This window comes from Saccopteryx leptura, chromosome 2 (assembly GCF_036850995.1).
Source record: "Saccopteryx leptura isolate mSacLep1 chromosome 2, mSacLep1_pri_phased_curated, whole genome shotgun sequence".
NCBI lineage: Eukaryota > Metazoa > Chordata > Mammalia > Chiroptera > Emballonuridae > Saccopteryx > Saccopteryx leptura.
Genome location: NC_089504.1, coordinates 206461229 through 206478454, shown reverse-complemented (window position 1 = coordinate 206478454; position 17226 = coordinate 206461229). Strand labels below are relative to the sequence as shown.

At 33.7% G+C, this 17226-nt stretch overlaps 1 protein-coding gene across 1 annotated transcript in view; it reads right to left on the bottom strand.

Annotated features, from left to right (window-relative positions):
• Positions 1 to 712: 712 nt before the first annotated feature.
• The window catches only part of NCAM2 (neural cell adhesion molecule 2), a 562390-nt gene continuing 545876 nt past the window's right edge, over positions 713 to 17226 (bottom strand). The window contains exons 16-18 of the mRNA XM_066369923.1: positions 14503 to 14707; positions 10788 to 10907; positions 713 to 4969 (exon numbers count right to left, since the gene is read on the bottom strand). Coding sequence (XP_066226020.1) covers positions 4861 to 4969; positions 10788 to 10907; positions 14503 to 14707 — 434 coding nt within the window. The 3' untranslated portion in view covers positions 713 to 4860. The remainder of the gene's footprint in view (positions 4970 to 10787; positions 10908 to 14502; positions 14708 to 17226) is intronic.

Here is a 17226-nt window from a genome sequence, read left to right as displayed (position 1 = left end):
TTTAAGAATTGAAACAAATATGTTTGCTCTTAACAGTATCACTTATTTATATAATGCATGTTGTTCTCTAAAAAAAAAGTCCTGTTTAAAAAATTGAATCATAGGTTCTAATGTTAACTTTCTCCTTTGGATTCCACTCCATTTTCACCTTTGCATCAGTGGAATTGGCCTTAATTTTTATCTAAGCAATGTTCCTAGTTCCTGTTCAAACTCTTTTCACACTCATTCCTTACATATTCAGAACATAGTTCATTCTGCCTTTCTGGTCTCCATTCTCTGCTCCTCTATTCCCTTATACCTGGTTGTGATTTGAAATGCTCCAACAGTCATTGCTTTGCTAATATTTTCCCAAGGAAGGCTAAAACTGGATGCAAAAAGATGTTTTTATTTCAGGAAAAAATAAAAAAGTGGCAATATTAAATTTATATGGGAAACTTTTATATTAATAATTATGAACATCATGTTTCCTAAATCCTAAAAATTACTTAAAAAATTTAAGCTAGGGTAACAACTAATAAATTTAAGTCATTGACAAAACCCTACAGTAAATAATGAACTATTTTTTTCTAATAAAATTAAATTGTTACCAAATAAATATTATTATGTATATAATAAAAGTATATGAGGGGAAAGAATTAATAAGTTAGTATTCTTGTATAATGTTGGAAATAGCTGTATCTACAGAGGTAAATGCAATTTTTTAAAAAAGGAGAGAAGGGAACTGGAAGGAAATTATATTTGTTCAGCAACTATTACATATATGCCCTTTTATAACTTTCTCATATACACATATTATTTCATCTCAGAACATTATTAAGCCCATGAGTTGAATACTTTCTTACAAGGTTTTCATTTTAGGATTGAAGTACTTCATTTCTGTGACCTTCCACAGTTTAGCTTTAGCATATGCTAATACATCCATATGCAATTTCAATGTGAGATAAAATGTAATAATGCTTTAAAGGGTTAATAATATGCAAATCTTTTATCTTTAAAGATAAATAATTCAAACAATCTCATTTAAAAAAATATCTTCAGCTACTCAGAAGTTTGTTGAATAAGCACTCTGAAGATGGTTATGGAAAAGACCTCCATAATGGAAAAGACCTCCATAAGGGACTGAAATTGTGTTTACATTATTCTTCATGAAAAAAGACATTGCAATTGTAATAAGTAATTGTAATATGTTATTCCAATATTTTTTAAAGTCAGAGATGGAGATTTTTCTTTTTACAACCTCAGTTTAGAATTTTTCATTAGTGATTATCTTCTCAACAATAAAGGATGATTTGTGGTCCCAAATCAAATTATAACAGGAATAATGTTAACCCAAGTGACACCATAAAAATTTACCTTATTTTGGAAAGTCATCTGTTGCTTTTTTTTGCAACTGGTAATACTCAATTTCAACAACATCCAGAATGTATTTATTGTTTAGAACAACAATATAGAACAAATTAAGTATATATTGTGTGTGCATCAAAAGAACTGTTTTGTCATAAGTGGAAATAAATTGCACAGTATAATTTGCTATATTTAGATTTTGTATTTAAGGTAAAGAAATTTGAATTAAGCTTATTCACTGAATGTAATTAAGACAGTATTATTCAGTTGTCACAGATAAAAGCAAAATATATCAATAAAGATTGCAGTTGTGTTTTTTTCTTTTAAAAAGCAGACTCAGGCTAATCTAAAGGCACAAATACATTTTAATTATTTAAAATAAGCATAAAATAAAGGTATGATTATAAAATTATAATTAATTATTGGCACTCAAATAAATAATTTGATTAATAAAATCCTATTTATATAAATGTTTAATTCAAAGACTAAGAGTCATGTAAACTTTCATGAATAAAATAGTATTTGAAAATGCTTATATAGTCATTAATATTAAAAAGAAAAGCAAACTCGAACATGAATGTTAAACATTAGTATCAAAAGAATGGCAATATGTTGACCCAAAGAAACTATAAATAAACCTATAGAAATTAAAATTCTTAATTAAATTTCTTTGCAAATTATTTAAAATACATTAACACATTAATTTGTGCCAGTTTCAAAAGCAAAACATGTTAAAATGCTGATATTACTGATTCCTCTTATATGTTGTTGAATATAGATTGTCATTGTCTAATTGCACATAGCCTATCAAGAAATACCATTTTTTAGTGATACCTTTTCTTCTTTGTTTAAAGTACCATAGTTTCTGATTATTTAATGTACTTATATTATGTCCACTCTTTTGACGTTTGATAATAACATTTAAGAGTACTCTCAGACAGTAAAAATAACATTTATACAGTTAAATGGATAAGTTTAGTGAAAAACAGGATACATGATTTCAGTTCTATTCATATTTTACAAATACTAACATCCATGTCTTAGATGGAAACTTTTATGAAAGAGAATTTGGATCATTACATAAAAATGTTTTTAAAAAAAGTTTATCACAGTATTGCCTTGCTCCTGCATGGCATACATTTCAAGGACAAGAGATAAGGACCACTCGGACAATTGAAACAGTACACTTGAAACAATCTGTCTACAGTTAGTTTCAGATTACTTGTTAACTTCAGATTGTTACTCACCATTAGTGGCAAGAATTGCAACAGCAAATATATATATAATTTTTTTAATGTAAATTGCTTTACATTGAAAGTCCAAAGAAATGAAACAGAACTTTCAAATTAATAATGAAAAACAAAAATATTTGTTTAGTATTATGATTTCTCTGCTTTTGAAAGGTAGCACACATATCAGAGTAAACATGCTAAATTGCTTTCTAAGTTTTTCTAATTCTTTCACCATCACTAGTTTAAAATCAGGTATCCCTACCCAGGAAAAGTTAGCATTCATGGCTATTGCTTCACTGACACTTTACTAAGCCCATTTATTTTGCACAAGTATTGTGACTAGTATAATTTATACTAAAGGTGATAAACAACAGTAAAATAAAGCTAACAGGTGAGAAAAAACATAACTTAAACAGTAGTGAATCCATCAAAAAGACCAATTGGATAATTCCTACTAAAATTCTTAGGTAGGCACAGATGTCTTTTCCTTTTCTTTAGAATATGCCAGAAAAGATAACTAGGAGATATTTCTGCTCCTAATCCTATAAATTCTGGCAATGACACTGGAGATTTAGTGTCCAAACATGCAGGTGGGCAGATTCTGTCTTTCTGATTACCAAAATTTTGATAAAGTAGTTAACTGTCTCTCCTTATATATATGCTCTTAAATAAATGGCATTAACATTACATTAAATATTCATCCAGTTTTCTCTATAAAGAGACCCCCTAAAGCAGGTCACTTCTCACTGTTAAAACTATCCTCCAATATTCTGTTGCAAGGCATCCCCCAACCAGTCAACATTTGAGATGTAATACCACCTGAAACACTAAAGTTTATGAATGTGATGTGGCCTAAAGAAACCTTTGGCTCTCTAGGGTAAGAAATAACCTAAAAACTTGCTCCCAATGGTATGTAAATATATAATCAAAAATACATTTTTTTAACCTTACATAGAAGTGGAAACTGTGTTTTAGTCTTTTACCCCTGGGAGCTTGCATAGCTTGGAAGTTAATTATTTTATTCAGGTACAGACCCTAATGAGTAATATTAGAAAGTTCATGTTGAATAGGTAAGGGATTTCTTCAACCAAAGTTGTCTATCAAAATCTTAAAATGACTTCTAACTACAACATCCAGCATAAAAAGAGAGTAGTAATTCAACTGTTTTTGCATCTACACTTTCATGGCATGTTTAAATGTTAATTACTCCTTAATTTCACCAAACTAAGGATTTTAACTTCTATTAATCAATTACATTTACAATTGATCTATAACACTTGATAAATTAATTTTTAAATAGAGATTATCTAAAACAATGGGCAAAAAAAATGTATCTGAAGGCATGGTGTGTGAAGTATTGGAATGCTAAGACCTTTTTTAGAAGAAATTATTTAATTTAAAAGATAATCACATATTTATAAATATATCAAGACAACATTAATATTATTCTTACTTCAATTTACTTTATTACTTGAAGCTGAGGGCAGAAATAAATATTATTTTTACTTGCAATACATTTGTGTGTGTGTGTATGTAATCTGTTGTGAGTGACTATGGTATATTGAAAGACAAATTTCTGGAATCTTTCTAACTAATTTTATATTCAACTGATATTTATTCAAGTGGGTAACAATTTTGATCTGGCACTTCAGTCTATCAAAAAATCAATGTAATTATACCTTAAAAAGAGTTTTCCAAAGTTTCTCTCAATTTTTTTTCTCTCAATTTTTAATATCTGCTAAAGATAGCTGGCTCTCACAAGCCCAAATTCCCTGAAAATCCCCTAATAAAAATAGGGTAACCTTTATTAAGTGTTTTCATCTTAAACCGAAATCCACTTTCATAATTTCTTTGCCCAAGGTAGGATTAAAAACATGCAGGGCTTTCTTATACATTTACCTCACAAAGTTTTGTATTGTCTTGTTTTTATTTAAACCTGTTTGTTGGAGAGGTTGTGGTATAAAATATAGTTCTTAAGAAGTAAAGGACTTTAGATATCTAATATATTGCAGTTCTTCAATCATAGAGTCAAATTAATACCCAAGTATTGGTGCCAGTCAGGTCTGTATATTGAATTTCTTAACAAAATAAACAACAATAACTACAACAGCAACAACATAGAAAATGGATTATGGGCAGGAGTATTTGATTCTATGTATATGTGTACAAGCTATTCCAAGCTAGGAGTTTCCCAAGAAATTAAGGTCAATGGAATAGTTTTGGTCATAAGGTCACTGCAATCCAAATGCTCTTTGTACATCGTTCAAGCCTCTGCAAGCTGGTGTTATGCTTTGCTGTCATCTTCTTTTGACTGGATGTCATTAGAAACCTTAATTTCTATAGTTTCTGGATTTAGGACTTCTTTCCCATTCTCTTCTTTTAGAGGCAATTTTCTGGAAGGAAATATAAAAATAAACACTTCATTTGCTTCAGTACTTTAAGTGGTATCCCTTAACATTTAAGTTACTGTTTACTATTTTGTAGAAGGAAATTTGGTATAATTAGTAGAATAAAATAAATCATATTTGTTAAAATAAAATTGACAAAATATGCTAAAAGAGATTAAACAATTTATTTATTGAAAAAATGTGGTGTGATGCAAAATGATGAACAAAATAATACATTTGTAAATTTAGATGCACCAAATCATTCATTAAAGGGTTGCTTAAATTTGAAAATGAGTTGACAACATTAAAAATGTAATTGTTTTTTTTTGTGTGTGCCATCCTTGCCAGGTTTCGGTATGAGGGTTATGTTGGCCTCATAAAATGTGTTTGGAAGTATTGTTTCTACTTCAATTTTTTGGAAGACTTTGAGTAGAATAGGAACCAAGTCTTCTTTAAATGTTTGATAGAATTCACTAGTATAACCATCTGGGCCTGAAATTTTAAAATAATAATCCCCTTCATGATTGCAACAACAAAAAAATAAAATACCTAGGAATAAACATAGCAAATAATGTAAAGGGCCTAATATTCAAAATATACAAAGAACTCATAAAACTCAAGAACAAACAAACAAACAATCCAATAAAAAAATGGGAAAAGGACATGAACAGACACTTCTCCCAGGAAGAAATACAAATGGCCAACAGATATATGAAAAAATGCTTATCTTCATTAGTTATTAGAGAAATGCAAATCAAAACTACAATGAGATACCACCTCACATCTGTTAGTTTAGCTGTTATCAACAAGACAGGTAATAGCAAGTGCTGGAAAGGCTGTGGAGAAAAAGGAATCCTCATTCACTGTTAGTGGGAATGTAAAGTAGTACAACCATTATGAAAGAAAGTATGGTGGTTCCTCAAAGAACTGAAAATAGAACTACTTTATGACCCAGTAATCCCTCTACTGGGTATATACCCCCAAAACTCAGAGACATTGATACATGAAGACACATGTAGCCCCATGTTCATTGCAGCATTGTTCACAGTGGCTAAGACATGGAAACAACCAAAAAACCCTTCAATAGATGACTGGATAAAGAAGATGTGGCACATATACACTATGGAATACTACTCAGCCATAAGAAATGATGACATCGAATCATTTACAACAAAATGGTTGGATCTTGATAACATTATACAAAGTGAAATAAGTACATCAGAAAAAACTAAGAACTGCATGATTCCATACATAGGTGGGATATAAAAATGAGACTAGGAGACATAGACAAGAGTGTGGTGGTTACGGGGGGGGGGGGGGAGGGAGGGAGCGGGGAAGGGGGAGGTGGAGGGGCACAAAGAAAACGAGAGAGAAGGTGAGAGAGGACAATTTGAGGACAATTTGACTTTGGGTGATAGGTATGCAACATAATTGAATGACAAGATAACCTGGAGTTGTTTTCTTTGAACATATGTACCCTGATTTATTGATGTCACCCATTAAAATTAAGAAAAATTTATTTTAAAAAATGTAATTGTTTTGGAACTTTAAAGCATCAAAACTTTTTTATTTGCCAAGTAGATGATTAACTAGTACTTCAGTTTTTCTAGTAAAAACAATCAATAGTTGCTGCTGTATTCTGTTATATAAACTTCAGAAGTTGGATGAATTGGCAATATTCTTTTCAAATTAATGCAAATAAAGATATTACAGGGTTTTCTTCCTTTTTAAAATATTTACTGTTTCTTTTCTTTAATTGGTCTCTGTTTGGCCTGGACCAGTTGGCTCAGTGGTAGAGCATTGGCCCGTTTTGCAGAAGTCCTAAGTTCAATTTCCAGTCAGGGCACACAGGAGAAGTAACCATCTGCTTCTCCACCCTCCTCCTCACCCTTATCTCTCTCTCCCACCCCTCCCCTTCCACAGCCATGGCTAGAATGGTTCGAGAAGTTCGGCACCAAGTGCTGAAGATGGCTCAATGGCTTTGCCTCCAGTGCTGAAATAGCTCAGTTGCCAATTAACAGAGCAGTGGCCCCAGATGGGCAGAGCATTGCTCTGTAGGGGTCTTGCCGGGTGGATCCTGATCTGGGGCATATGCTGGACTCTGTCTGTACTTCCCTGCCTCCTGCTTCTCACTTAAAAAAAAAATTGGTCTGTATTCACTCTTATTATTTTCTTCTTATTTGTCTATCATTTATAAGCACTTTTTTTTTTCTGAAGTTGGAAATGGGAAGGCAGTCAGACAGACTCCCGCATGAGCCTGACCGGGATCCACCCAGCATGCCCACCAGGGGGCGATGCTCTGCCCATCTAGGGCATTTCTCTGTTGCAACCAGAGCCATTCTAGTGCTTGAGGCAGAGGCAATAGAGCCATCCTCAGCGCCTGGGCCAACTTTGCTCCAATGGAGCCTTGGCTGCGGGAGGGGAAGAGAGAGACAGAGAGAAAGGAGAGAGGGAGGGGTGGAGAAGCAGATGGGCACTTCTCCTGTGTGCCCTGGCTGGGAGTCGAACCTGGGACTCCTATATGCCAGGCCGATGCTCTACCACTGAGCCAACCGGCCATGGCCTATAAGTACTTTTTAAAGTTGTTTCTTTTTTTTTTAATTTTTTTTTAATTTATTCATTTTTAGAGAGGAGAGAGAAAGAGGGAGAGAGAGGAGAGAGAGGAGAGAGAGACAGAGAGAGAGAGAAGGGGGAGGAGCTGGAGCTGGAAGCATCAACTCCCATATGTGCCTTGACCAGGGAAGCCCAGGGTTTCGAACCGGCGACCTCAGCATTTCCAGGTCGACGCTTTATCCACTGTGCCACCGCAGGTCAGGCTTAAGTTGTTTCTAATTGTTACCTATGAAACAACAGCAAAAGTTTTTCAAATATATTTATTAATTTGCCCAATGTTAAAATTCACACAAAATGAAATTAGAATTACTCCATATAACACATGATTCTCCAACCCCTATGCTGTACATCTGAAACAAATACAAAATAATATTAAATGCAAGCAGTAATTGAAAAATAAAAAAATATTTGTCATTAAAATCTTACAGGAGTAAAAAACAAAGAAACAAGTAAAAGTAATTTAGTATGTAACTTTTAATATATCATAGTTTGATCATTCACTCTCTCTGGAATATATTCTAAGAGTAAAAGGATTACAAGTACATCTTTAACTTTAAGTAATGTATATACTATCATTTACAACTTTTATTATTCAATACTGAGATAGCTTCATAAATCTTATTATGATGACAATGAATCAAGATTTCTAGTTTTTACTACTATTCTTAAATTCAATGGTTTACTATTACATTTTGTGTATATGGCTTTGGTGGTATTTTTCTTCCTATGACAAAATATTTTTTCCACATCAAAAAAATTACGTTACAGATAGAATCCGGTTCACCACTGTGACTTTAAATTCCTTGATTTATGGAGGAGTACAAGCTACTATGCTAGTTTCTCTGGGAATTATTTGCAATTTATTTCATATTCTGGAATGAGTGCATAATTCATTTTATTTTGAAGATAAAAACTACTGTGTGAAACTGAACCAATCAAAAGTAATTCATAGGCAAAAACTAGTCAGATATATTTCTGGGATGAAGTAACATCTACTTTGTACCTACCATGCAGGCTGTCTTTTTTTTTTTTTTTTTTGTATTTTTGCTGAAGTGAGAAGCGGTGGGGGTTGAGGGGAGGTAGACAGACAGACTTCCACATGCACCCACCTGACCAGGATCCACCTCGCAAGCCCCCTAGGGGGTGATGTTCGGCTCCTCTGGGACGTTGCTCTGCTGCAATTGGAGCCATTCTAGCACCTGAGGCGGAGGCCATGGAGCCATCCTCAGTGCCCTGGCCAACTTTGCTCCAATGGAGCCTGGTCCCAAGCAGGCTATCTTATGTATATTATAAATAGTGCAGTCATATTTCTTCCTTTCTCCCACTCCTAAGTACTGAAAACATTTACTCAAAAATATTGTAAAATGTATGGGTCAGTTTTAGTATCAAAATGTAGAGAAATTTGGAGCTGGCATAGGAAGTTAACATAGGGTGAATATATCTCTAAATCAACAAACCATGCACTGAGTTGGTAATTACCCAGTGTTCTCAATAATTTGTGGATGGTGTGTTTTGACACATATAAATATCTGTGACTTATGTTTATGGCAATTTTTTAAAAAGATTACTATTAATGTTCCAATTTTTTATTGAGTATATTTTTCTGAGTCCCAAAGTAGCTATTAAATAATGTCTTTTTGTTTTTTAGATTGTTTTAAAATATATTTCTTATATGCAGATATTTCTTAACTCATTTTCATACACATTGATATAATGTTGAAAATAAGAATTAATATACAAAATTTTTTTTGCTTCATTGAAGATTTATAATTTCTGAAAATACTCACTTGTGCTCATTGTTACTTCTAGAGCTAACTTCAAATTAGAATGTAATAATTCTAAATGCAATCACTAAAAATGCCCTGAGAATTTATACTGAAATTTTAACTCCAGAGTAATACCTTATATTTACGTAAATATTAATAATCTCTATCCCTTGACAGTGAATAAAAGGGATTTCTGAAACAAATCGTTTTTCTTTCATTATGACAACACTCAGAATTTGATTTAAGATGAGAAGCCTAAATCAAATTTTTCTGCAAGGGAAAAGTTACGTGGCACAGAAAATGAAATTTTTGTTTTAAAAATCAATAAAACATTTTGGTGAGCAGTATTTAAAGAATAGAGTGTTAGTCATGTTTTTATTAGTGTTACATATATATTCAATAAAATACTACTAAGGGGGTCCTTGGCTTACCACACAGTTCCATTCCTACGACAGTGACATAACCCAAATTTTGGTGTAAGTCAAAACATACCCTAGCCTAAGTCACTTACCTACCCTAACACAGTTATAAAACCATAATCTAGAGCATAAAAACACAACTAAGCCACAGAAGAAGGAAAACGACCTAAATATGCTGAAACTGTACTCTGTACTGCATATCCTTCTGCCGCACGCAACCAAACTAGTTCCCCATGTAGTCTGTAAGTACAATGCTAAAAACGTAAGCCGAAATATTATGTCTCAATTTTTTAAAAGTTTTTCCAGGAGTTAGTGTCGAAACCTTGAAACATTGTATGTCGAGACTGTCCTAATCCAAGGACTCCCTGTACTACTACTTCTTATAACACCTTCAGTTTAAATCATTTTAATTTTATGTATATCAAACTAGGCACACGTTCATTCTCTAAGGGTTTAGTTAAAAATACCTACTATGGTATTAGGTAGGGCTGTGATGGATGCAGAAAGATGTAAATAACTTATTCCTGAATGGAGACCAAGCACCATTTACTATATAAACATTAAATGACAGTTTAACAGTATTTTATTCTGCTCTTTAATATATTCTTATTTTAAAAAGAAGTCTGTGTACATTTCACACTATTTATTCCTATTTTACACTGTCATATTTATATTCAAAACAATGATTAATTTCCTGACACATCTTTATTTCAGTAAAAATAAACATTTTCAATGCATTACTTTCTTAAAGAGTGAAATTAGTGTAAAAAATCTGACTCAGTTTTTCAGACATTTTAGTATAAAATTATAAATATATGTTTGAATAGATTTTCTCTGACATTGATACAAAGTTTTCATGTGAAATGTCTGAAGAGAAAATGGATTTTGGATATTCATGTGTAGTTTCATTGAAAACAACAAAAATTTTCACAAATGATTATATTTGTAAATATTTACTAAAATAATAATGCATTATTATTTTACAAATACTTATCCAGAAATTGTTAAGCATTTCAATCTACATACTCAGGTTCTGTTAGTGGTGTGGTTTCATTTGGCTCATTTACTGGGCTTCCATCTTCATGATTAGTAATTCTTTCATCCTCTGTTCTCATCTCCACTATTGGCTCTTTTGATCCATCTTTCCTAGTAAAATAAAGAAAAACATTCTTATCTACATATTGTAAAGATGGATACATTATGAAATATATTTTAAAATGTCCATCTAATCCCACCTCTTCACAAATAAATTCAACATGATCAGATTGAGAATACCATTAAAATTTTTTCTTTTTTACACTTAAATTCATTTCACCATATTTTCACTCAGAAAAAGTAGAAATTTCATTTTGTCTATAATTTTTTCTTATTAAAATTGTTATTTCAAATTTTAAAGATAAAATTTATATACAGTGTTGGGCAAAAGTTGGTTTACAGTTGTACATAAAAATTCATTTTGTTCTTGTATTATTACTTATTATTGTTTAATTTCCATATGAACAACTGTAAATCTACTTTTGCCCCACCCCGTATATGTTTAAATGTCTCTGAGTTTATTTGAATGATTTTGACTATAATATGATCATTGACTTTTAACATTTTTATGTATTCAATAGTTTAGATAAAATAATACTGTTAACATATATGCAAGATATTTTCATTTAAAATTTTACATTTACATAATCTTTATCAGATTTATTTTTATTTTTTATTTATTTTATTTATTTATTTTTGTATTTTTCTGAAGCTGGAAATGGGGAGAGACAGTCAGACAGACTCCCGCATGCGCCCGACCGGGATCCACCCGGCACGCCCACCAGGGGCGATGCTCTGCCCCTCCGGGGCGTCGCTCTGCCGTGACCAGAGCCACTCTAGCACCTGGGGCAGAGGCCAAGGAGCCATCCCCAGCGCCCGGGCCATCTTTGCTCCAATGGAGCCTTGGCTGCGGGAGGGGAAGAGAGAGACAGAGAGGAAGGAGGGGTGGGGGTGGAGAAGCAAATGGGCGCTTCTCCTATGTGCCCTGGCCGGGAATCAAACCCGGGTCCCCCGCATGCCAGGCCGACGCTCTACCGCTGAGCCAACCAGCCAGGGCCAGATTTATTTTTTTAAAGATTTTTAAGACTTTATTCATTTTATATAGGAGAAAGAAAGAGAGACAGAGAGAAAGAAAGAGAGAAGTGGGGAGGAGCAGGAAGCATCAACTCCCAATGTGCCTTGACCAGGCAAACCCAGGGTTTCAAACCAGTGAACTCTGCATTCCAGATCAACCCTTTATCCCCTGTACCATGATAGGTCAGGCTTCAGATTTCTTAAATACAAGAGTAAGTGTAATTTATCATAATTGTGGATAGTGAAACATTTACTGCAAAGTTTCGTATCTGAAGAAATTAAATAAACTTAAGAAAAACAAGAAAAGTAATTTGATGATGAAGGGTAGGAGACATGTAAGGGTAAAAAATATGCACTCGTAATACAGATAACAAAATATGACCACCCCGAATAAGGGTATGTGGAGACTTCAGTTCCTCTGGGACATACTGTTACCATACTGTTAATGTAGGTAGCTAAATATTAACATGGAAGGAAGCAGAGGAAAACAGACATTGAGCATAATAAACTAGGAATGAAGGAATCAAACAGAGTAATAAAACTGGGAAGCATTCTTTAGTAGGAAGTTACAGCATTCACTTTACTAGGAAATTATAGTATTTGCAGTTTCAGACACTCTGGGGGATTGCATTCTTGCCCCACTAAGGGGATTATCATCACCTCCCCTGTGTAGGGAGGAAAGGCCAGTTTTTCAGTTTCCCCTGGGGTACAATCTGTCCATCCCCAGACTATGGGGGGAGGTACTTCTGTGCTTCCCCTTTAACACATGCACTATGAAAGCCAAGATATCAACCACAGAGGCCTGTCATTCTAGCCTAGGATCTGATTGTTTGGTGGGAGAAACCAATAGAAGCCTCAAACGATTAAGAAACTAATTGATTGGCTTGAAGAAATGCTCGTCATTTCTAGCCCCAAATAATACAAGCCAGTGGTTTTCAACAGCTAGTCTATGGACCAGTGCTGGTTCACCAGAAGTTTTTTGCCAGTCCATGAAAGAGTTAACCACCTTGATTGGCTCAGAAGTAGAGCATCCACCCAGCATGTAGAAGTCCTGGGTTCAATTCCCAGTCAGGGCACACAGGAGAAGTGCCCATCTGCTTCTCCACCCTTCCCCCTCTCCTTTCTCTCTCTTTCCCTCTCACAGCCAAGGCTCCATTGGAACAAAGTTGGCCTGGGCGCTGAGGATGGCTCCCTGGCCTCCACCTCAGGTGCTAGAATGGTTCTGGTTGCAACAAAGCAATGGTCCAGATGGACAGAACATTGTCCCCTAGTGGGCATGTCAGATGGATCCCGGTCGGATGCATGTGAGAGTCTGTCTCTCTGCCTCCTCACTGGGGATAGAAAAAGAATACAGCCATGCAGAATAAATTCTTTTATATCCCTAAGCTAGAAGATAATGTATGTGATCATATACGTATAAATATATGCATAGAAAAATAAACAGAAAAGACTCAACAATAAAAAGAATGAACTACTGTTCTACTTTTGAGATTTTATTCAAATGTATCTAAAGACCACAAAAAAGTATCAAAAACTCTTAATTACTTTTTACAAGACAAGAAGACTTTCTACAAAATTCAACTCTGTATATTTTCTCTGAATTCATATATTGTCTAATTAAATAAAATGTCACAGAGAACTTCAAAATCTAATATATGGTTCTCTTTTGATCAAAATTTGGAGGAGTAAATTCAAAATCTATAATTATCTATTGCATAGTGCATACATTTTCTATATAGACACTCTTGAAGCTTGTCATTTCTTACAACTGTGGACAAGGACATAATTTATGTTAAATCAGTTTATCTTACTTTTTTTTTTACAGAGACAGAGAGTCAGAGAGAGGGATAGACAGTGACAGACAGACAGGAATGGAGAGATGAGAAGCATTAATCATTAGTTTTTTCGTTGCAACACCTTATTTGATCATTGATTGCTTTCTCATATGTGCTTTGACTGCGGGTCTTCAGCAGACCGAGTAACCTCTTGTTCAAGCCAGTGACCTTGGGTCCAAGCTGGTGAGCTTTTGCTCAAACCAGATGAGCCCACGCTCAAGCTGGCAACCTTGGGGTCTTGAACCTGGATCCTTGGCATCCCAGTCCGACGCTCTATCCTCTGTGCCACCACCTAGTCAGGTCAATTTATCTTACTTTTTAATTCACATTATAAATGATGTCTTTCTTTTATTCAATATAAACTAAGAAATGGATAGGAAAAATTATAACCAATATAATTGTATGATTCTCTCCTCCCTCCCTCCCTCCCTCCCTCCCTTCCTTCCTTCCTTCCTTCCTTCCTTCCTTCCTTCCTTCCTTCCTTCCTTCCTTCCTTCCTCTACTTACCTATTTACTTATCAATATTTAAAATTTTGACAGTAAAATTTTTACCATAGACCCCATTTTAAAGTTTATTTTTTAATACAGTAGTCTCTTTACAAAGTCACTTGCTCTATCTATAAGATTTTATATTTAAGGTCATATAGATTTAGGATCAGAAATCAGCTGGAACAGTGCCCAGTGGTCTTATAGTTAAACTCATTTACTCCGCTAGGAAAAACAAAACCCTGAATAAAGCACGCAAGTTTGACAGTGGCATTTTTTTAATGTAATGTGATGCAGATGTTGATACTCACAGGTATGCAGCTTTTCCTTCTTCGAGTTCTTTACTTTTGCCACTGGAGCCACTTTTCTTCCCGCACAGCCTCCTGGTGATGCACATTAATAACCCACATTGTCGAATAAAGAAGCAGCTGACATCTGTTACCACAAGGATTAGCAAGAGTGCTGCAACTCCCAGGCCAATGACTGCTCCAAGTCCAAGACTATTAAAAAGTGTATCTTAAAAAATTAAAAAATAATAATAATATACTAAACCTCACATTAGAGAAGTTTAGACAGTTATTTTAAAAATAAATCTTATCTGAGAAATATTCAACTAAAAACACAAGAATAAGGAGAATCCCTAGAAGACTTCATTTCGTGATTGTTGAGAGCAATATCCTGGGTTTCAAATGATATTCTAAGCAATTGACATAATAGTGACTTGAATTACGTTTTACAAAAACTTTTTAGATAAAATCTCTTAGGAAACTCTTCCCTCCAATATAGTTCTGATTCCCCGTGGGAAAGATAATGAATATTATCATATTAGTAGCTGTTCTCTATCAGAATGTCAACATCATTAATAGATCATCACTTTGTTAAAAGGAAAATATAGTCTAAATTCCTATTAGAAAAGTGTTAAATAAATGTTCTTTATAAATTATTTTAGTTTTAAGACTTAAATTTGCAAATGATGGCTTCAAGCTCTTTGCTTTGACAGAGAATACATTTTTAAATATCTATGTATGAATATTTTTAAAATAATTATTTTAGAATAAATGTGTATTTGTATCTTTCTAGTTAGTACTTTAACAAATTATATTCAACAAGAGGCAAACTTTGAAAGAGTAATGGTATTATGACCTTTCCGAAAGTAGGATATGAAGGAAGTCACTTTTCTTTAGCATGTAGTTGCAGGAATTCCAAAAGCCATACAGACAGTATCCATGAAAAATGTGATTGCGAATAAGATAGGATATCATAACTGACAAAGTAAAAATGGCATGAGGGATTAATATAGCAAAAATAAATTTAGGGTTCCATGCCAGTGGCTGTATATGAGGTAGACTACAGAACTATGACCATGTAGATAGGAAAATAAGTGCAATGGAAAGAAATCGGGTAAACTACTGATATTGTGTTATCTAAAGGGAAAAAAGAGGATTATGTAGAACAATTTTATAGAATTGTTCAAGATTATTTTTAACATGATTGAGTTAAAATTTGCTTGCATATCATTATAAAATTATAATTTCTTTTTTTAGTGAAATCATATGGCATGCTCACTAAATTACTGATGTGGAAAACAAGTGAGATACAGAAACAGATAAAAATTTGAGTTTGAAAAAACCACTTCTAAAGAAAATGCTGTATATGTAAAATTAAGTTTTTCTAAGTACTAAGTTTTAAAAAGTTAGGTCAAACATATTAATAATGACTCAAATAAATTTTTATCCAAAAGAATTAATATAATTATTCTTATTTTGAATTTATCACTAATGGGCTGATATCAGAATATGTCACACATGTCTGAATGCTAGTATATTTTCTGCAGATGACTAAGTTTCATATCTATATAAACTTTTTTTCTAGTAATTTTAGATAAACAGTACATGATTCAAAACCAAAGCTCCAAAAAGAATAGTTGAACAAATGCGATTGGACTTCTGCCCCAGGGGATAATATATTGACTCCATGATCTTCATGCTTTAAAGTAGCCATCCCTCTCTTACTGTCTTTAGGTTCCTCTCACATGCAGACATAGTTGTAAGCAATAAATCTCACTAATTAGTGATGATATATCTGCCTATTATATTAATCCCCATTTACTTTTCTCAAGTATGAAATCTTGCTTTGTTCTTAAATGCACTGGATCTGGTGTCAGAAAATCTTGGCTTCATCACTTACTACTGTATGTTCTTAGGTGAGTCAGTTAACTTCTCTAAGGCTGGGGTTTTTTTTTTTGTTGTTTGTTTGTTTGTTTTTTAAGTGAGAGTAGGGCAGATACAGAGACTCCTGCAAGCACCCTGACTGGGATCCACCTGGCAACCTTCCTCTGGGGACCATGTTCTGTCCATCTGGGGCTGCTGCTAGTAACAAGCTTTTTTTTTAGCGCCTCCATGGAGGCTCCATGGAGACTCAAACTCAATGGGAGTCATCATCAGCAACCAAGCCCACGTGCTGGAATCAATAGAGCTGTGTCTGCAGTAGGGGAATAGAGAGAGATGGAAAGAGAGAAGGAGAGAGAGCAGAGGGGGAGGTGTGGAGAAGCAGATGGTTGCCTCTCTTTTGTGCCCTGACTTGAATTGAACCCAGAACTTCAATACATCAGGTCAATGCTCTACTGCTGACCCAACTGGCCAGGGCTGGAGATTTTTTTTATTAAAATAGGGACAGTTCTAAAAACAGCAGCCACCACAAACTGGGTCTTGGGTTATGAAATGATTGCTATGAATAAGCTATCGAATAGTTCTAGCACTTAGTGCTGAGCACTAAGTAAAAATTTAACAAATATTTTAAATTATTATTTTATCATTTTAAAATTTTAGAAAAGTATGGTTTTGGTAAAAAAAACAAAACACTATTGCTTTCATCAAGGACCTATCTTGAGTATTTCTTATTAAGTATTGATTATTCTTTTGAGAATATAATCACTTTTTAATGACTTAGGTTTAGCAAGTTATCTTTAAAATGATAAATACCTTATTTGTGACATTTCAGCATTAAACAGTATTATATTCTGATTCACTTCCAAC